A 22,491-nucleotide genomic window follows, 5' to 3' on the forward strand; every position below is an offset into this window, starting at 1 on the left:
CGGCAGGCTCATCCATCTGAGTGAGACAACCTGCCAACCCCTTCCCAGGAACACAATGTCTTTCTACTTCAAAGGAGTCCCCTGAGTGACATGCTCCATGCCACAACAAAGGAAGCCAGACTTTCTTCTCACCTATTAAAATAGCATTTAATAACTCATATAAAAACAATTTATCAGGGGGCTAGAGAGATGGCTCAATGGTTAAGAGCACTGATTGCTCATCCAGAGGGTTCAATCCCCAACAACCACATGACAGCTCACAACTGCCTGTAACTCCAGTTCTAGAGGACTCGGCACCCTCACACAGACATACAGGCAGGCAAAACACTAATGCACATAAAATAAAAATAAATAAAATATTTAAAAAACAATTTGTCAGAGACTTACCTCAAATTCTTCCCAAAAACCCTGTTTGACTTTATCTGTGGTCTCAGCTAGCTTGCTTAGCTCTCGAACCCGGCTTTCAATTTCAGCAGCATTAATGCGAGTTGTGTTGAGGGGCTGTTGTGTTCAGCAGTGGTGGGAAAGGAAGAAAACATTAACAACATTAATGTGGAACGAAAAAGACTTCACGAAAGCAAAGGGAGGATGATATACATCACCCCAATATATGCACGTGTGTGAGTGTCTATTATACATGTACGTGCATGTGTGCATCTCTGTACCCATGCATACCTGTGGATGTGTTCGTGTTTGTGTGGTGCATTTGAGTGTGATATCTCCATGTATGCAAGAGCCTGTGTGTGTGCATGAGTGTGTGTATCTGTGTGGTGGCTGAGATGTGTGTGCATGTATGCATGACGGTGACATGGCGGAGACCACGGGTAGCACTGAAGAGAGGGTTCCCCTTCCTTGTTTAGGTGGGCTGCAGAGATAGAACTCGAAAGCACCAGCACTCTACCAGAGCCACCATGAGCCAGCCCAGCCATCAAACCCTCGGAAATGCGCTTTCTCTCCTGTTCCATCGGGGAATGTCTCTTCACTCTCAATGAAAGTCTTAGGAACTCAGCTGATACAAATTCAAACCTAGACTTCTAGGCAGTAGTTACAGCTCGATTTCCTGACGGGACCATGTCATAAAAGTGAAACAGCCGAGCTAGGGAGAGCCTGTCCTGCCCCTTGCCAGCTGCCACAGGCAGAAGAGCTGGCCCCACCTCTCACCTGAGCAAATCAGGAGCGCTGGCCCTGGTGTCTAGGGTGCAGGAGGGCTGACCAACTCAGCTACCATCCAGACCCTCACTCAGGGCTCTGAGTTGACCCACCCCAACAGCTATCCCATCCATGAACTCCTGGAGTGTGTGAAGGGGCCGGCCCGGCAGAACCAAGCTGCAGGATCTCCACAACATAGGGAGGGCAACAGGGTATCCGACAGGGTTCCAGGGGAGGATCCAGTACTGACGGTGCAACAGAAGCCGGGGGCTCGAAGCAGCCCAATGACTCATTGCAATGAATAGCTGCAATTGAAGCTGTTGGACAAAAGGGTATACTGTGTGACACACCGCAGCTTCCACTGAGAAATCTGCTTGTGTTTGTTCCCTTTTGGAAGTGTTGTAACACAAGGGCAGAACAGGGATGGGAAGATAAGTGGGATTGGGGTGCATGACATAAAATTCACAAAGAATCAATATAAAGTTAAAAAAAAATAAACAGCAAAAACTCCAAGCTGAGAAAGCATAAGCCCTAAAGGGAACTAACGGTACTTTATTTTTTTTTTAATGTGCATTAGTGTTTGGCCTGCATGTCTGTGTGAGAGTCAGAACCGCTGGAACTTGAATTACAGAGAGTTGTGAACTGCCATGTGAGTGCTGGGAATTGAACCCAGGTCCTCTGGAAGAGTAATCAGTGCTCCCAACCACTGAGCCCCTGAAGACTTCTTTTAAAGGGCACACAAGCACGTATGTTTAAGCCCAACATGGAGATAGGAAGGACATGAGACTAGCAGGGCTACGTGGCAAGACTAGTTATCAAAACAAAAAACAAAGTAAAGTCTGTATATGTGGGCACTGGGATGTACTTCAGTGGCGAGCACTTGCTAGCATGCACATATCCCTGGGGTTTGATTCCTCCGTAAGGAGGCAGGTATGCCACAGACCCCAGAGTTCAAGTGTGGTGTGCCCTGGGTTCAACCCCAACACAAAACACCCTGAGGCCTCTCACAAATGTGGAAATGACATCATCTAGAATTTGTTTCCAAATACTAAAGGAGGTGATCTGTGAGTGAAGAAACTATGGCATGATGGAGACGGCACACTACGAGGACCTACTGATACTCTGCCCACTTCTGCATTACCCTATGAATCTTGAATGTCACCCAAAGGGTCACATGCTGAAGGCTAAGTGGCCCTGGCAGGTAGCAGACAAGGGGGAAGGGGTGGGGGTGGAGGCAGGTCACTGGGGCAGATCGGGGCCCTTCATGTCTCTGTTTCTCAGCCATGGTGAACAGCCCCCAAGTGCTCCCACCATGGTAAAGGTGCCGCCACGGGCCCAAAGCAGCAGCTGTGGCCAGACTCCATGCTAGCGCGCTGGCAACCCTTAGCACCTTCAGCTCCCTGACCTGCTTGAGCTGCAGGACTGTGCCCAGCGTCTCCACCATGGGGTTCTTCTTGTAATGCTCCACCAGGTCTGTCAAAGAGTCAAAGCGCTCTCCTCCGCCGACGTCATACTTCAGTTCCTTTCGAGAGCAAACAGACGGTGCTCTTTACTTCATGCTACCGCTGTCTTCCCACCCTCCTGCAGCCCCTGTGCTCTTAGCGACACTTCACCTGCACACCTGCACAACCAAGCCACATGTCTGTCTAGAGGGCATGATGAGAACAAGACACACAAGATCATGTCCTTGTCTCCACAGTAGGGCTGCGCTGGGCCTTGAGAAGAAAACTGTCACTGGTTACAGCGGGGTGAGGGGCGAGGCAGGAGGCCCTGCTAGTAAATGGAATAAGCCGCGTCCTGAAGAAACGTGTGTCACCTCATTCACGGCCAATGCACTGTGACAAGAGCGCAGACCAGGGTGATGAAGGACTTGGGTGCAGGGGAAGGTACTGGTGACACACAGACCCTCTCTGTATGGTAAACGGGCTCAGGACAACCTACACAGCATGGTAACAACAGTGGGCAGGGCTCCATGCACTAGAGCTGTGCCAGGAGGACACCTGAAGTGTGACAAGGTGATGGGCTCACTTAATGAGCCTGACTGCAAAAAAAAAAAAAAAAAAAAAACAACCAAAGGCCAGAGACTGAGGCCCAGAAACAGAGAGCCCGGTGCCCACAGTACTGTGAGGGAAAGGAAGCAACAGCACTGATAAAGGGAGGGGGGGGGGGATGGGGGGTACTCAGTGGGGGAACAGGTTCCATCCCAGCACCATAAACAATAAACAATACAACCCTCAATTCAAAATCAAACATACACTCCACGTGGCTGCAGCACATTCCCCACCACCTCCAGACCCCTCACCACGCCTAGTGTGCCGTCGGTGCTCACATGACATCACCTACACAGCTGTGAAGCCAGGTGGGACGTGAAAGTCTGCACATGTTTAGACAGACAGGATGCTGAAGACTGTAGTGAGCTATCCACCCCACCCGCACCTGTTGGCCCCAGGGGGTGAGTCTACAGACATGGAGGACCAGGAGCAGTGTCAACAGCCTGTGACGCTCCTTAGGGCAGCCGATCCCACAGAGCAGAGGCAGTGTGCCCTGAAGCGTGTCAGAGATGCACCCAAAAGAGCAACTAAAATGGAAAATTGGGCATGGTGGCAACACTAGGGAGGCAAAAGTAGGCAGATCTCTGTCGGTTGCAGGCCTGGCTGGTCTCCATAGTGAGTTCCAGGACAGCCAGGGATGCACAGAGACATCCTATCTCAGAAAAACAAAACAGCTGGAAGCGGTGGCTCACATCTTTAATCCTATCACTCAGGAGGCAGAGGTAGGCAGAGCGCTGTGAGTTCAAGGCCAGCCTGGTCTACATAGCGAGTTCCAGGACAACCAGGGCTACAACAAAGAAACCCTGTCTCAAAAAAAAAAAAAAAAAAACAAAAACAAAAAGTCAACACAAAAATAAAACAACAACAAAAAAAGAAAAACAATAAAAGTAAGTACTTCAAAACAACGAGACATACACGGAAGAGACAGCCATGAGTAAGTAAACAAGGATAAAATAATCTGGATGTATTGTGTCTCTCAGCAGAAGCCCCCACGATGCTACTGTACCAGACCCACAGTCCCCATGCTCTACCTGACATCGGATCATGACGTGGGTCACTTTGGACTTGCCATCATTGCTCTCCCCTTTGTCGTCACCGGTACGGACAGAGAGAACAAAGTCTCCAGGGTGGCTCTGGCTCTCTCGGACAAGGAAGCTGCCATGCTTACCCTTCTCCGTTAGCAATTTCTCTGCTTCTTTTCCAGACAAGTGACCATGGAACCACCTACATGTTTGAAAAGAAAGCAAGCTGAGTTCAGCTGGGGTGTGCACTATTTTTCATGTACCATACAGTCAGTTCTCAACACAGCTTCCAAACAGACACTCCAGGGGACAGAGTATCTGACTACACAGACTCTGCATCCCAAACAGACAGGAAATATGACAAAGATACGCTAAAAATTACAACTAAAGCTAGTTTTTCTTTTTTGAGGCAATCTCATTGTGTGGCCCAGGTTGGTCTTGAGCCATGGATCCTTCTCCCTCAGGCTCCTGCCTGCTGAGACTACCAGCAGTGCCGCCACACCTAGCCTCCACTAAATTTAAAAAGGAGGCTAGGATCATTTGAAATCAGTATTTGACAGATCATAGTGGCGCACTCCTTTGATCCCAGCACTCAGGAGGCAGAAGCAGGCAGCTCTCTAAGTTTGAGGCCAGCCTGGTCTACAGAGAGTTCTAGGACAACCAGGGCTATACAGAGAAACCATCTTAAAAAGACAGACAGACAGACAGACAGACAGAGAGAGAGAGAGAGAACAATATCCTCAATGCTTCAATGCTTTCTATTTTCTCTTTTAACTCTCCCATCTTTTAAAAATGCAGTTGATGGTTTTTTTTTTTTAAGTGTCTAACCCTAAAAGAACCAACTATCGAGTTACAGCCATTTAGTGAAGAGGTCAGAAAAAGGTACACAAAACAAAACATTAAAAAGCCAGGCGTTGGTGGCTCACGCCTTTAATCCCAGCACTTAGGAGGCAGAGGCAGGCAGATCTCTGAGTTTGAGGCTAGCCTGGTCTACAGAGCAAGTTCCAGGACAACCTCCAAAGCAATAAAGAGAAACCCTGTCTCAAAAAAAAAAAAAAAAAAAAAAAGAAAGAAAGAAAGAAAGGAAGGAAGGAAGGAAGAAAGAAAGAAAGAAAGAAAGAAAGAAAGAAAGCAAGTTACAAACGGGCCTGGTGGCACATACCTTTAATTCATGTGTGCTTACTAATTTAATGTCAACTTCATACAAGCTAGAGTTATTTAAGAAGAGAGAGACTCAATTTGAGAAAATGTCCCTACCAGATTAGTCTGTGGACAAGCCCATGGTGCATTTTCTTAGGTGACGATTGATGGAGGAGGCATGGCCCACTGCTGGCCATGCCATCCTTTGGGCTGGTGGTCCTGGGTGCTATAAGAAAGCAGGCTGAGCAAACCAAGAGGGTAGGCCAGTAAACATGGCCCCTACATCAGTTCCTGCCTCCGGGTTCCTGCCCTGACTTCCCTGAATGATGAACTATAAATTGTAAGATGAAGTAAGCTCTCTCCTCCCCAAGTTGCTTTTGGTCACAGTCGTAGAAACCCTAAGACATCATTCACCAGGAAATGGAGGCAAAAGTTGAGGAATAAAAGGTACACAGCCAATAGGAGGCCAGCCAGGACTGCATGAGACCTGGCCTCAAGTAACAAATAAACAAGTTATGAAAGACACAAAATAATCATGACTCTGTGATCATTTTGACATTAGATAAAAATGGATCTTTGTTATAAATTAATTCAAGGCATTTCAGATATTTCTGCATTTCCAACCTATACTTAAATGTCTATCAATCTGCTGTCCAGTTCTTCAGACTACACTGGGTTATCAGTCAAGTTTTAATGGAATGGAAATGATACATTTCTGAATTACGGTATGCACATAATACAGAAATCAGGGAAAGACAAGATATACAGACCTAGAACCTGCAATCAGAAAGGAGATTGCAGAAGCCAATGCCAGGACAAATAAAGCAAGCACTAGCTCTCAACCCTGAACACCTGGGAAGAGCTGTACATCAAGGCAGTTCTCTACAGACACAGTGGCAGCTCTCTGCAGACAGTCATGCTTGCACATCTGGGAGACAACACTAAAGGAAGGATGGAGAGCCGTGGGCTTGGCCTGACCTCTGTTGGTAGTGCTGCTGAACAACAGTCTGTGCCACCAAGGAGCACTGCTGCTGTTTCAGCATCTCTAGCATCCCGTCTTCTCTCCTGGCTCCCAAAGCTCATCAGCTGTAGATAAATCTTACAATTAAAGCATGCACTAAATCTACTCAGGAAAATGTGAGAGCCCTGTGGAATCAGCGTAAGGAACACTGCATTCTGCAAATACTCTGATGCCATCATTCTTACTTTAATACAGTGCAGGGCTGGGGATGTAGCTCAGTGTCTAAAGAACCTCCCTGGCATGGCCAAGCCTGTGTCAATCTCCAGTATCACATAAGCCAGGCATGGTGAGGCATGTCTGTAACCCTAGCGCTCAGGAGGTAGAGGCAAGAGGACCAAGAATGCAGTCACCCTCAGCTACACAAAGAGTTCCAGGTCACCCTGACTACACTGGACCCTGTCACAAACAAAACACAACATTCAAAATCTGACATGAGAGAGACACCAGCCTTGGAGTCACATCCTATGCACCCCACAAGGCAGGCACTCAGCACAGAGCCCTAGAGTGCAGATTTGCACTAAGATGTCACTGACCTTTCAGAGGTGGGGTCTGCGCAGTTCAGTGGGTACTTTAGCTCAATAACATCTCCATTCTTCTCTTTCAGCTGCCCGTGATGCTCCATGTAATACTGGACCAGTTCAGCCAAGGTGGCAAACTTCTCCCCACCATAGAGGTCATAGTAGTCCCCAGTGTTCTGAATCTTGATGTGGGTGACAGCTCCATTTCTTCTAAAATATTCCAATGGGGGGAGGATATCAAAGAGCAATACTTGGAAAAAGAGACTTCACATTCAGCAGAAGATTGCACCCAAACACCAGAACAAACCCCATGAAAAGATTTACCCCATCCTTGACACTGGAGGTCAGATAATCCCATCAACTATGCCAAGCCACAGCACTGTCTAAACCTGTCCCCCTTTTGAAGGGTTGGCCTATTTTATAGTATAGGTTAAGTGACAACAATTACTGTCACTGTCCTTCAAGGTCACAAAGCTAAAGTTAAAATCAAAATACCCATTTACCTTGTTGTCTAGCAAATCCACGCCTAAGGGCAATAAAAATGACTAGATATACCAAAAGACTTTCAAAAACAGATAAATGACAGAAACTCAAAATATTTATCACAAAACTATACCAACAGCCAGGCACTGGAAAGCTGAGGCAGGAAGACACTGGGCTACAGAGCAAGAACACGTTTAAAATAAATTTTAAAATTTACTTAATTTTTTGTTTGTTTGTTTGTTTTGTTTTTCAAGACAGGGTTTCTCTGTATTGCTTTGGAGGTTGACCTGAAACTACCTAGCTCTGTAGATCAGTCTGGCCTCGAACTCACAGAGAACCGCCTGCCTCTGCCTCCCGAGTGCTGGCACTAAAGGCGTGAAATTTTAAAGGCTTGATTTTAAATATGTATATATTGCCTAAAAAAACTATAGCAATGCACACTTATAATCCCAGCACATAGGAGTTTGAGGCAGGAGGGTAACCAGTTTAACGCCAGCCTTGGCTGCATGAGATCAAGTCTCAAAAACACAAAACAAAACAAAAAGGTCCAATAGGGGAGTGGTGGTACATGCCTTTAATCCCAGCATTTGGGAGGTAGAGGCAGGCAAACTGTGAGTTTGAGACCAATGAGGTCTATAAAGCGAGTTCCAGGACAGCCAGGCCTGTTACACACAGAGAAACCCTGTCTCGGAAAAAGAAAAAGAGAAAGAAAAAGGAAAGTCAACGGGGCCCAGTAAGATGGCTTAATGAGTAAAGGGGTCTTGTCAGCAAAGCTTAGCTCACAAACCAAGTTTAATCCCCAGGACACACACGGTGGTGGAAGGAGAAAACCAACTCCCAAAGCCACCTATACACTCATGCCATGACACTGGTACATTTCCACACGTGCCCACGCGCATGTGCACACACATCAAATAAATGTCAAAAAAAAGTTTTCTTTAACTAGTACATTAAAAAATTAAATGTTAAAAAAAATCAGAGGGTGTTGAGCTGGCTCAACAGGGAAAGCCTGACAACCTAAGCCTCATCCCTGGGGGAACTGTGAAGCTCACACATCACACACACAGCAATAAACAAGTATATTCAAAACCGGATGAATAATACAGAAGTCTAACATGCACTCCCTACTGGGTGACACTCAGTGCTAACATCTCTTCTATATGCATTTCCAGGCTGGGGTCCTACAGACACCGTACAACTTTCTTTCAAAAGGCTGAAGGAGCTGGCATGGTGTGGAGAATGCCTATATTCCTCCTAGCACAGAGGCAAGTAGATCTCTGTGAATTCAAGGCCAACCTGCTCTGAATACAAGTTCCTGGCTGGCCAATACTACCTAGTAAAACCCTGTGCCATTAATACATGCATACGTACCTACGTACGTACATGAATAAGTGAACAACTACTTCCTAAGCCCTAGTGAGATTCTAATAAATCCTCAAGGACATGAGTTACTCATCTCTTTAAGTGAAAAGTAAAATCAAATCCATATACTTCAGTTTGAACAGCTAGAATGGGCATATAGAAAACTCATCTAGAAAACTCTCCCACACCTTCTCAAAGGGACCGTGAGGATGCACTCCACTATCCCCAAGGATTTAAAACAAATCAAAGCCACACCGTGTCCACCACTAGAAGAATGGAGAAGCTAGTATATTTGCATCACTTAACCACCAAGTAGTCACTGCCCAGTATGCAACTCAAACAGCACTTCAATGGATGTATGAACCACAGGACAGTTAATATGTTGGGAACACAAGAGCAACACATCCAGAGGACAATGGCTTCCTCTAGGGAAAAGAGGAGGGGGCATGGGACTGGGCAGGGGACACACAGGGACCACAACTTCCTCACAGAGGTTTTTGCTCTTGACAAAGGAAAGTGGTGTGAAGAACCTCACAAAGTCTGTTCCCCATGACGAAATCCAGAGCAGAAAAGAAATACACAAGAGGCAGGTCAAAGGTGAGGAGCCACAACTCAGCCCTAGAGGCTCCGGTACATCTCTCTGACCAAGGTATGCTTGGTCTCCACTGTAAGCAGAAGACCAACAGTTCTTTCCACAGTTTCCCAAGGCTGTGAGTCTAGGAGACCTCAAAAGGCTGGAGAGCTGGCTCGCCAGTTAGGAGCACTGGCTGCTCTTCCTGAGGGTTCAGTTCCTGGCACCCACATGGTGGCTCACAACTATCTGTTACTCCAGTTCCAAGGGATCTGATGGCCTCTTCTGACCATGAAGCACACACAGGGAGAACATACATGCATTCATGCATACATAATACATACATACATGCATGCATGCATACATGCAGAACATTCATACACATAAAATAAAATCTTTTAAAAACATGCATAGAATGGGCCAGTGCCCTGAGTGGCTCCACAGTGCAGCAGACGGCCTTCAAGCTCTGTGGGAAGGCCTGAGGCCTCGCCCTTCCTCTGGAAACACCCTGAGTGTCCTCTTTACCTTCCAACTTACCTAACGGACAGAGTGAAGTCTCCAGGGTTACTCTTACTGGGTCTTGCCAAAAAACTGCCATCGACTCCTCTGGTCAGCAGGAGATTCTCTGCCTCCACACCAGTGATGTTGGGGTGAAACCATCTGAGAGGAGAGAAAACGACACTGAGAACCAGAGACCTCAGGAGCACCCACACCGCCACAGCTGAGCGCCTCACACCATTGTGGTGGACGTCTGTGAGCAGAAGCTAACAGCCAGCTTCCAGGCTAGTCCTATCCCTTTCCTCCTTAGTCCCTTTTCCTGGGTGGGACGCGGGCCTCCCGCCATACTGCAGGCACTGCAGGGCGTGGCCAGTGGGGCTGAGCTGTTCACACAGCACACTGATGGGTTTGTCTGCCCCAAAAGGTCATCCACATGGTTAGGAAATTGTCTGCATGCAATGAAACCAGACAAACACAAACAACTTCATGAATGATGACAGGTACTGAGGCCCACAAGAGCCAGGCTCTTTCTCACTGCTAGAGAAGGAGGAAAGAACCAGAACACTGGCAGGGTACCAGACTGCAAACTCAACAAGCAAGCTCAACATTCTAATATATACATAGAATACACAAACATATGAACAGAACAAGATATTTCTAGAAATAAATGTAAGCTGCCTCCCCACAGACTACTTGTTCAAAAAAAAAAAAAATCTGATAAACATCATAGTAGAGAATAGAGAATTTAACAGAGTGTTTTTTTCTTTTTTTAAAATCAGGAGTCACTATGTACCCAAGGTTAGCCTCGAACTTAGACTCTCCCACTTACAGCCTCTAGTATAAGACTACAGGTGCACACCATGCCAACAGCAGACACTACCTTACTCAACTGGCAGTGTTACCTGTCACAGGTAGCAAACTACGTGCCTCTGGACCCCGCACTGGGAACATCAAATACAATGTCCTTTAGAAGACAAAAGTGACCACTGTGCACAACATTCGCTTCACCCCAGTTTCTAGCAAGTTCTCTTTCCTGGCTAAAGAGATGGTACAGCGGTTAAGAGTTCTTATTGCTTAACTGGGCGGTGGTGGCATATGCCTTTAATCCCAGCACTCAGGAGGCAGAGGCAGGCAGATCTCTGTGAGTTCAAGGCCAGCCTGATCTACAGAGTGGATTCCAGGACAGCTAGGACTGTTAGACCAAAAAACCAAAAAAAAAAAAAAAAAAAACCAAACAAACAAACAAACAAAGCTACTGGAAATAGGACTGAAGGCTCCCTACACACACTAAACATGTGCTTTCCCACTGAGCTACATGCCTGGCTCCTAAGGTAACAACTGGTCAGCAATCTGAGGAATATGGTGAGATACTGTTTATGATTTAGTAAAGCTTGCCTGAGGATTCAGAAAGCAAAGTCAGCCACAAGCCATAGAAGCCAGGCTCACACTTTTAATCCCAGCAGCCACAAGCTAGGAGGTGGTGGTACACACCTTTAAACCTAGGACTCCGAATTAAGAGATAGTTGGATCTCTCTGAGTCCAAGGCCACCCAGATCTACACAAGAGAGAATCAGTCTAAAAGAGAATTATAGCTCACACCTTTAACCCCAACATTAGGGAAATATATAACACAGAAGCAAGGTCTCAAAGAGGCATTGGTTCTCCAGCCACACTGAGGAAAGGCAGCAGTTTGAAACTTGGTGAAGCACTCATGTGTGGATCAACCCTTTCAGCCTGAGCTGGAAGTGAGAGCTAGTGGCCAGCTGCTTTGCTTTTCTGACATTCAGCTTGAAGTTTGAACCCAGTGTCAGTCTCTGGGTCTCGTTATTTGTGTTACAGAAGAGGAAGGCAAAGACACTGCCTGCTAGTCACTGAGTGCCTGGCCCTGGGTAAGCAGCAATGTTAACAGCCTGCCTTTACAATAATGAGCACGCTCTGTACTAAGAACATGTAAGCTGGGACTGAAGATGCCACAGCATTCCCACGATGGCATCTCTGCACATCTCACCAGCTTCAGAAGGGTTGAACATCACTCTGATTAACCTCATGTCTGAGAACAGCCTCAAGACTTAAGACAAAAGAACAAAATAGGAGTTGATTGTCTACTCCTCCCTTGGGAGCCGGTCAAAAGAGCAAGAGAGAATTTCACCAAGGGACACAATGAACCTGGTTTATGAAGCCCATTAACCCAGCACCCAATACTTTTGTATTCAGAAGGATCATTGAAGCCATCTAAGGTTTCTTGGTTTTGTTTAAAAGAGAAGGAAAAAAAAAAAAAAATGCCAGGTGATGGCACCCCATACCTCTAATCACAGTATTCAGGAGGTAGAGACAGGTGGATTTCTGCATTCTAGGACAGCCTGGTATACAGAGAGTGTTCCAGGATGGCCAAGGCTACAAAGAAACCCTTTCTTGAAAAACAAAACAAAGAAAAAAGGCTTGGCTGCAGCTTCTCTGAACTGTGGTTCCCATCTAGGTCCCAAAGGAGTCAAGAAGCAGTTAAAGGCAGGCTTCCAGCTCTACAGTTTTTCAACAGGCATAATGGTACTCTTTTCTTACCCACACCAGCTAATTAATTTATTAAGTCTCTTTTACTCTTGCCTGCCAAACCTCCATGTTCCTTGGCGTGGTAGTCTAAAGCTGAGCAGCATGAACACCTTCTATTTAAAACAAAAAACAAAAACAAACAAACAAAAAAAAAAAAAAACAGCTGGGTGCAGTGGCGCATGCCTTTAATCTGTTCTAGAACTCAGGAAGCAAAGGCAAGTGGATTTCTGAGTTCAAGACCAAGCCAGGGCTACATAAGATCCTGTGGGGGGTGGGGGAGGAAGAAAAGGGAAAAACCTTATGTATTTCATAACACAGGTTGGAGACACAATTCATCAGAGTACTGGATTTGTGGTTTTAATGTTAAAGGCACCTTCCAGTGGGTGAAAAATCAAGGTTTTAAAGGTAGAAACCCAGAACCTAGGGCCAGAATGTCTTGGTTCAAATCCTAGCTGGGTGACCCTTGCTAGTTAACTGACACCTCTTAAGCCATCTATGAGGCACAGAGGTTGACAGGATGAGTTAATGCAGCTCACAAAGCACACGACTTTCTAGAACAGTGCCTGGGCGTCCATGTGCCAGACCTTGATCCTCAGGAGGTGGAAGCAGGAGGATCAGAAGTTCAAGGTCAGCCTGGGCACACATAGAGCTCTGAGTTCAGATCCCCAGCACCCAGGCCAAAAGAAGCTGAGTGTGATGGTTTGTGTCTGTAATTCTTGTACTGGAGAAGTGAAGGAAGGCTTGCAGGCCAGATGCTCTAGCCAAAACCTTGGGAAGATGGTTTTTCCACTTTTATGTGGGCTGTAGATTCAGTGCGATACCCCCTCTCAAAACTAAAGTCACCTGTGAGAAACTCAGCACTGCACACGCAAGCGGGAACCAGTCTTCCTGCAGTACATTCTTTTCCCTGAGTACGGAATATTCTACTGTATGAATTGCCACCATAGTCAAACCCCTGATGTAAGAGGGTTATGCAGCTGCTGTCGTTACTCACATCTGTAATATCGATGCTCAGGAGGCTGAGGCAAGTAGATCTTTGAGAGACAGAGGCCCACCTAGGCAACACAGCAAGACTGTCTCACAAAACCAAGAGGACAGTCAAGCACAGTAGAGCGCATGTGCAATCCTAGCATTCATGGGGCAGAGCATTCACAATGCAGCCTGGTCTACACAGCAAGTTCCAGGCTAGCCAGGGCTACATAGCCAGACTATCTCAGAAATAAAGAAAGGAAGGCAGAAAGGAATGAAGGAGGGAGGGAGGGGAGGGGTACCCCATGACAGTGCTGCGCTCATATTTGGACACATTCATATGTGTAAATTAGATTTTTAAAAATTAAAAGTCAATGGGATAGCTCAGCAGGTAAAGTGCTTGCTTGCTGTTCAAGCCTGGCACTCCACGTTTGATCCCTGGAACCCACGTAAAGGTGAAAGAGAAGCAGTGATCAAGCCCCCCTCCCTCTGTCCTCCACACGCACCATGGCAAGCAGGCTCCCCTCCACAATATAATAACAACTGATTTATCAATAAAATGCTTAACCTGCATAAGTAACTTTTCAGTTGTGTTTTGCCTTGAGACAAGGCTGCTCTGTTGCCAGGCAACACTGAGCTTGAAAGATCCCTGTCTCTATCTTCCAAGTGCTGAGGTTACAACACGTGTCATTAGGCCCGCTTTTAGGGATTCTCCTGTGAGGACACGTGTGGCAGGCACATGCTAAACACCGAGCTGTATCCCCAGACCCTAACTTCTACGGTGACAAGTACAGCTAACTACCCTGACAAGATACACCTTCCACAGACATTCTGCCCTCACCTTTACCAACACTGCATCAATTATCAAGCTCTGACTTCGCCCCTGACCAGTGGAACATGGCTTCATCCCAATTTGCATTTCTCTGACACCTTTCTACCAATTTCCTGGGTTGTCAGCATCCCCTCCATTTTTTTTTTTTTTTTTTTTTAAAGACAGGGCCTCGTGAGTACAGGCTAGCTCTGAACTCTATATATAGCTGAAGATAACCTTGAATCTTGATCCTCTTGGCTCATCCCCTGAGTGCTGGGACTTTTCACCCCTTCTGAAGTTTCCTCTTATTAATATGTAGAAGCCTGTGACATAACCAGAAAAGTATCCTTAGCTACAGTGTGATAGGTATCTCCTACTTTTGTACCCTTTCCCTCAGCTGTTTTTTTCCTACAGAAGTTCCTCTTGACAGAGTTAAATTTGTGAGATTTTTCCATTGTGGGTTCTGAGCTTCCTGCCATGCTCAGAGATGAACCTGAGTGAGCTCTGTCATGCAATGGAAGTATGTCAACACGGAGACATGCTCGGGCCAGCTCAGAGACTCGGCTTTGGAAGGTAGCGGACTGACTGTAGTGAGAAGAAAACACTCACAGGCCGGCCAGATGGCTCAGTGTGTTACAGGCACTCACCATCACGGCTGACCATCTGACTTTGGTCCTGAGGACACGCACGGTGAAAGGAGAAAACAGACTCCACAAGTTGTCCCACATTTTCACATGTGTCATGGCACCCATGTGTCCTCCCCCAAAGTATACATGCACGTGCATGGATACACGCACACCAAAATAAACGAATGAATGAATAAATGAACGAATAAACACACACATAAATAAATAGGCCAGTGAAGCGGCTCAGTGGGTGAAAGCACTTACTGACAACCCTGGCAGACAGAGGAAGAGTCCTGAAACCAATATGGTGAAGGACCATCTCTCCAATGCTGTCCTCAGACAGACAGACAGACAGACAGACACACACACACACACACACACTTTCATTCATAAAGTAAGAAAGCAAAATCTTAAAATAAGTTATAAAAAATTAATGAAAAAGAAAACACAGTAAAGTCACAAGTTCTTGTGCTCTGGTGACCTCTGTGTTGACCCTGTGTGGCCTCCAAGCATGCTTTTCCTTTTGTAGCTCCAGTCAGATAGCCCACCACACCTTCCCAGTGAGTCCCACGCTTCCCACAGCTCAGTGCCTAATCACAGATCTCCACAGCTGCTACACTCAAGGCTGGACCAGCAGTTCCATGGACGTAGGGAACCTAAAATGTTTGCAAAGGGCTGTGTTCTGGAGTCAGATCTCACTCTGCAGCCCAGGAGGCTCTGGAGCCCAGGCTTCCTGCCTCAGTCTCCCCAGTTCTGTAACAAGGAAATGCTCTGCCTGCTGACACAGAATGGCCACTGATTCTAGCACATCCTTATACTGAACACGTGCAGCCGATGAAGCAAGTCTCCCACCCACAGGCTGCTAAAGAAACATTAAGAATTTGGACTGGGCTTAATCCCAGCACTCGGGAGGCTGAGGCAGACGGATCTCTGAGTTCAGGGCCAGCCTGGCCTACAGAGTGAGTTCTAGAAGAGCCAAAGCTCGTTACACAGAGAAACCGTGTCTTCAGAAACCAGGGGGAGAAAAGGAAGAAGAAGGCAGTTGTGGAGTTTGGGTTACTTTGTTGGAAGGTTTATTGTTTGTTTTTGCAATTTTATTCTTATTTTAATTATTGGGGTGTTTTGCATGCAATACCTGAGAAGGCCACAAGAGAGTGTTGATTACCTGGAACTGGAGTTACAAATAGTTGTGAGCCTCCATGTGGGTGCTGGGAATCGAACCTCAGTCCTCTGCAAGAGCAGCTAGTGCTTTTAACCACTTAGCTGTCTCTCCAGCCCCCAGGTTTTCTTAATGTGCAATTTGACTGGAGAAAAAGATATTTTAAAATATGTAAAAGTGGTAATAATTCCATGAGTTATTTATTCCCAGAAAGCTAGGGCTACATCAAAGAGAGAGAGAGAGAATGTAGCTGAAGCCAAGCACATGACATATTCCTATAATCCCAACTACTAGGAGGTTGAGGGAAGTTGAGGCAAGAGGACTGCAAGTTCAAGACCAGCTTGGTCTACATAAAGTTACAGGTCAATCTGGGCTTCATAAACAATTACAGGCCAACCTAAGCAACATGGTAAGATACTATCTCCAACTAAAATTTGGAGCCAACCTGGTCTACCGAGTGAGTTCCAGGACAGGATCCAAAGCTACACAGAGAAACCCTGTCACAAAAAAAAAAAAAAAAACATTTGGAGCCAACATACCTAACTATGATGCTAGTTCCAGGAGATCCAAAGCCTTCTTCTAGGTTCCTCAGAGGCACACGGTACACAGGCATACACACAAGATATCCATACACATAACAATAAATAAAATTTTGTAAAAATTGCTAAATTTGGCCCAGCATGGTGGTGAGCACCTATAACCCCAGCTCCCAGAAGGGAAAGGTGCAGGTACCCATAGCTTGGGGCCAGGCTGGGCTACACAGAAAGACACCATCTCCAGAACATATAACATACATGTGAATAAAACTGTTTCCACAAAGCCTGGCAGAGGGGCTAGAGAGATGGCTCCACACATAGTGAGAGCACTGGAGTTCAGTTCTCTGCAACCACAGCTCACAACCACCTGCCACTCCAGTTCCAGGGGAACCAATGTTCTCTTCTGGCCTCCCAAGTTACCTGTACAAGTATGTATACACATACATGTAGAGCACACATGTACACACAAATGAAAACTTTTAAATCTTTCAAAGGCATGAGGTAGATAGATGTAGAAAGCTTGCCTAAGTATGCATAAGGCTCTGGGTTTAAGCACCAAAACTGAACAGGAAAAAAAAGAAAAAAAAAGAAACATTCTTTTTTCAAGACAGGATTTCTCTGTGTATTCCTAGCTGTCCTGGAACTCACTCTGTAGACCAGGCTGGCCTCCACTCACACAGATCCACCTGCCTCTGCCTCCCTGAGTGCTGGGATAAAAGGCGAGCACCACTACTGCCCAGCTAGAAAACATATTCTTAAGTATTTTAGCAATAGTTATGAGATATGTAATTTACCCTGAATGTTCAGAAAAGTATTACAAAATACTACGTATCTGTAGATATGTGCACATACACAGGGTGAGAGAAAGAGAAGAAATGATTTTTAAAAATGGGATTAAAATGTTAACACTAGTGAGGACTGGAAAGATGGCTCAGCCAGTAAGAAGCACTTGCTACTCTTTCAAGAGAACGTGGGTTCAGTCCCCACCAGCCTCAGCTGGTAGCTCACAGCCATCTGTAACTCCAAGAACTCACCACCTCTAGCCTCTGTGGGCACCTGTGCTCACATTCACAGACCCATACATATTAAACACACACACACACACACACACACACACACACACACACACACACACACGGCCAGGTGGTGGTGGTGCACACCTTTAATCCCAGCACTTGGGAAGCAGAGACAGGTGGCCAGGTGGTCTACTGAGCCAGGACAGGTTCCAAAGCTACAAGGAAACCCTGTCTCAAAAAAAAAAAAAAAAACCACACACATAATTTTTAAAAAAATAAAGATCTTAAGTTCAAATCCCAAAGAGATATTTTTAAAACTTTTATAATATAAATTATAAAAGGCTTGCACATTTTTTAAAAAATAACCTTTTCTTTTTGTTTTGGGTTTTTGTTTTGTTTTGTTTCTGTGACAGTTTCACTGTGTAACACAGGCTGGACTCCAACTGGCAATCATTCCGACTCAGCCTCCAAACTGCTAGTAGTATAGTGAACAACCACATGTAATCTAAAATCAAAGTTAATCATGAGTCTACTACTTATTCCTAACTCAGGGCTGGGGGTGTGTGGTGAGGGGCCCTCACCCTGGCTACCTCAATCTTCTCTTCTGTGGAGCAGCCATTACAGACACAGAGGTAGGTGTGGTCTGGAGGGCCTGTCAGAACTGCTCCAGTGCCTCAGGTAAGTCCAGTAAACATCTCTTTACCCCTCAGCAGTATCAGAAGCAGAAGATAAGGCAGGTGGCCCTTGCTTATCCTTCTATTAAATAAACTGCAGTATTTCATTTACAACTTGTAATTATGCCTGTCCTGTTATTAAGGGTGAGCAGATGAGTGCTGTTTCCAGGGGAACCATAGAAACCAGTATTTAGTGCAGAGGACCAACAGAGGAAAGGGTTAATAAGCACTGGTTTCCAGCTGTTGTTACTGGTGAATGTCCTGAGGGACAGAGCTCTTATGTGTAATTATGACCATTTCCACAAGCTGTTCCATGTGTCATTTCAGTCCCATTATCTTTCCAGACACTCCGCTTCTATGTAGCTCTGGGGCTGTCCCTATGGTATTTCAAATAGATCTTTACTAAGTTTCCATGCCATAAACCATCCCCTTGAGCCTGAATATACCTTAAACCCCGCTCTTAGGTAATTTTTCAGAAAGCATTTCTGATGACCAAAGCCTTTCCCTCAACTATATGAACAATGATATAGTTCTGTGGTTGGCAGCATGCTGACTAGTGAGGAGCTGTGAATCCAGCTGCTGAGAATCCCATCGAGAAGATTGGGAGAAATGATGGGATCCACAGGAATGTGCATCTCTAGGGCTGGCCTTCAGGGCTCTATGCACTTACAGAGATTTGTTTCTTTTGTTTTAGTGACTGGTTTATTATTGTGTATGTATGGTGTGAGTACATGGCTGTCACTGCATGTCACAGTGCACTGCAGAAGTCAGGGGACAAATCCTGGGAGACCGTGCTCTCCAGGAATGCATCCGGTGGTCAGGACAGGGTGGGCAGCCTTCTACAGGGCCCAGCACTTGTTTTTTGTTCTGGGGAGTTGATTCTGGTTTTGTTTTGAGGCAGGGTTTCAAGCAGTCCAAGCTAGCTAGCCTCAAACTCCCAATCCTCCTGCCTCTACCACTCAGGTGTTATGACTGTAAACCTGGACTACCCGAGACTCTGTTTGGCTCAACTACTTCGTACATTAAGTACTGAAACCAACAAAAATCTCCAAATAGCTCCTCCTCCCACCTTCTACCTAGCAGAATTTACCACAGTAGGAACTAGCCCACAAACCAGCCACATGTGCACCACCATGGAGCTATGTCTGTGTTGTCTGAAGAAAGGCACATGGAATGACCAAAGAACTTATCAATGAAGTGCCATTTGTTCTCTGAGCGCTTCCCACCCCCAGGAACACAGGAAAAGCAGCTGCAATGAAGGGGTTAAAGTTGGTGGTCTACAGTCTCCTTTCAGCCCCTTGTCAGCAAATAAGTGACCCTATCCTACCCTTCTCACCTCTGGCCCCCAAAAATCACTGTCTTGCAGAGGGAGAACTCTGTGCAGTTGACAATAGTCCTCTTCTCTAGTTAAATGGGAATATCCTATAGGAAAAGGCCAAGTCATGGAGAAAGGCAGTCATTAGGGACAGCAATCTAAGCAAGATGCTACAAAAAAGTTGCGAGAACAGCTCTTCTGGGGTAACACTCTGTCCATGTAAATCACTGTGGGGTAGCAGACACTCTGTCGTACAGCTGAAGTCTCACTGGTCAGCATCTCCACTTTGATGACAAGGCAATAAAAGTAAACAGCTCCAAAAGTCTCCTTCCAGAGTGCTTCTCCCCACTTCAAAGCCTCGTTTGTCTGATCTTGCGGAACCCCCTCCTGCCATCCTGCCTTCCCAGGAGCCAGAGGATATTTTTAAACAGATCAGCTCATGCTACACCCTATCACATCCTTCTATGGCTTTTCATTGCTCTAGGTGCACATGACATTGAAGACCTTAGGAGCCCCCACAGGGCTGGGGGTGTAGCGCAGTGAGGAAGAACAGGCTGAGCAGACACAAGGCCCTAGGCTCCTTCCCCGCACAAAGGGAAAAGAAGGGTTCCTTTGTGGTCCAATAATACCCCACATGCACCTCCCAGTTTCACAGGCCCTGCACATACTCCCTGCTGCTCAACAAACACCCCTGGGACGTCCCCCAGCTCAGCACTCGTAGAATACTGTTCCTTGGATCTGGAACACTCAGTACCTAGTACAGGAGCTGGTATACAGTAATCCCACCCTGAATTCAGTCAGCCATGAGTAGAGCATGTCCACAATCGCTCAGAAAGCTGATGCAGCAGGGTCTCAAGCCCCAATGAGCCTGGGTTAAGTGAGACCCTGTCTCTAAATAAATAATCCGGGCATGATGGCACACACCTATAATCCCCGCACTATGCGGATGCAGAGGAAGGAGAATCACAAGTCCAAAGACATCTTCAGCTACATGTAAAGTTTTAGATCAGCTGGGCTACATGAGACCCATCACAACGAACAAAATGAAGTCAGTGAATGGATAGTTTCATCACTGTGGACTGATGCAATAAGAAGGACTTGTAGCATGCTTCTGCTTTGTTTTTAAGTTCGTATCTTCCTATAACCAGACTGGCCTCAAGTTCACAGCAACTCTCCTGCCTCAAGTTCACAGCAACTCTCCTGGGTGTGCACCACCAAACCTGGAATGATCTTTAGATGATTCTAAAAAGATAATGTGGACTTGAGCATTTGTCTAGTTTATGTGAGGCTCTGCATTCAATCCCAGCACCACAAGAACTGAAGTGGAGTATGGCAGCACATGCTCGTAATGCCAGCACTCAGGAGAGGCTGAAGCAGAAGGGTTTTCAGTTTGAGACCAGCCTGAACTACACAGAGACACCTTATCTCTAAACTAATTAAGTAAAACAGACTATGTGTAGACAGACAAGCACATTACATATACACATACACAGTACATATACACATACATAACTGCACATATGTGCACAAACCAACATATTCTACACAGTACATCATCACACACTGACCAACTGGAGCTGGTAAAGAAGTCAGGCTCCTCCATAAATTCAATGACCTTTGCAAAGATGTACAATCCACACAGCATTTCCCATGTCAGTTCTCCAGGTACCACAGCATCTTTGTTAAATGCACAGGACACTCTCAACATCACGATAATGAATTGAGCTGCACGTTAGAGCATTGGAACCCATTTGAGGGGTCCCAAGCACTGGTACACTCCAAAACTCCCCTGGCACCTGCCTAACAGCAGGGTTTGCCCTTCCCCTTAAAAAAAAGTCAGCCTCCAGCGGCAAGTATCACCTGTTTTCTGAAGCAAAAAACAATCAGCTCAGTGTCCCTATCATTCTGTGGCTGCCTGACTATGTCCACCAAGGCCTGCAAGTGACAATTACAAATATGACTTGGCTCTGCCACTCCAAGATCATGTGCATCTCTTAACAGTGTGCACGTTGAGTGTGAGCAAGAATGGAAAGCAACTGGTACAGCCCATGCTCTTGGGCAACTCCAGCCCAAACGCTGGCTCTCTATAGGGCCACAACATGAATAAAGACAGTGGGTTGCCACCGGAGAGGCGCGCGACCGCTGGTTTTCAGCAGCACAAGTTTACTTACTCCCCCAGGAGATAAACCAATGTGGCTGCCAGGGAACACCTGGGACAAAATGTACTGGACCTGCAATGACAAACCAGAACCCTCCAGTCTGAGGGCAGCTCAACTATCCACCCTGAGCTCAAGTCATCACATGTATCTTTTGGAGGAACAAAAGCCAACTGAAGGAAGAAGGCTTTAAAAGACAGGCGGTTTTGTCAGCTGGGTGAGGGCAAAGTAGGGCATATATGGGATTTTAACACCTAAGTTCAGTATTCTCTCAGCTGGGTTTCCCCAGGACCAATCATTTAGTTATCCCACACTTCAGTTTCCCTACCTTCAAGGTTGAGAAGTCAACATACTGAATGTACCAACATGCTGGTTACTGACTGCTCACAGAGATCTAAAGCCTGCAGACACTAATCAAAATGAACTAGTTCAGGGCTGGGGTGGCTGCACACACTTTTAATCCCAGCATTCAAGAGGCAGGTAGATCTCTGTGAGCACAAGGTCACCTGCTCTACATAGAAAATTCTAGTCTACCTGTGTGACATAGTGAGACTCTGTCTCAAAAAAAGAGTTTGTTGTGAAAATTAAGCAAAACAAACGTCAATATGGTGTTTGCCATTCAAATGTCAGTTCCTATGACCACTTCCTCAAAAAGACAGTCTCTGAATCCCCATCAAAACCCAGTGTGTTCTCAGACCCTCCAGGCAGCAGATGGCTCAGGGGTAAAAGCACTCACCTAATGACCTGAGTCGATCGCTGACTTTTCCATGTAAGTACACAAACCATCCTCTCTCTCTCTCTCTCTCTCTCTCTCTCTCTCTCTTCTCTCTCTCTCTCCCTCTCTCTCCCTTCTCCTTCCCTCCCTCC

The 22,491-nt window shown here is 46.1% G+C and overlaps 1 protein-coding gene across 2 annotated transcripts in view; it reads right to left on the minus strand.

Moving 5' to 3' along the window:
- Ptpn11 (protein tyrosine phosphatase non-receptor type 11) overlaps window positions 1–22,491 on the minus strand; it is a 59,281-nt gene that overhangs the window by 32,882 nt on the left and 3,908 nt on the right. For both annotated transcript variants that reach the window (XM_051176566.1, XM_051176565.1), the window contains exons 2-6: window positions 9,855–9,977; window positions 6,917–7,111; window positions 4,232–4,424; window positions 2,555–2,671; window positions 388–501 (exon numbers count right to left, since the gene is read on the minus strand). In XM_051176566.1, the coding sequence (XP_051032523.1) occupies window positions 388–501; window positions 2,555–2,671; window positions 4,232–4,424; window positions 6,917–7,111; window positions 9,855–9,977 (742 nt within the window). The remainder of the gene's footprint in view (window positions 1–387; window positions 502–2,554; window positions 2,672–4,231; window positions 4,425–6,916; window positions 7,112–9,854; window positions 9,978–22,491) is intronic.

Source organism: Phodopus roborovskii, unplaced genomic scaffold (assembly GCF_943737965.1).
Source record: "Phodopus roborovskii unplaced genomic scaffold, PHOROB, whole genome shotgun sequence".
Taxonomy (NCBI): domain Eukaryota; kingdom Metazoa; phylum Chordata; class Mammalia; order Rodentia; family Cricetidae; genus Phodopus; species Phodopus roborovskii.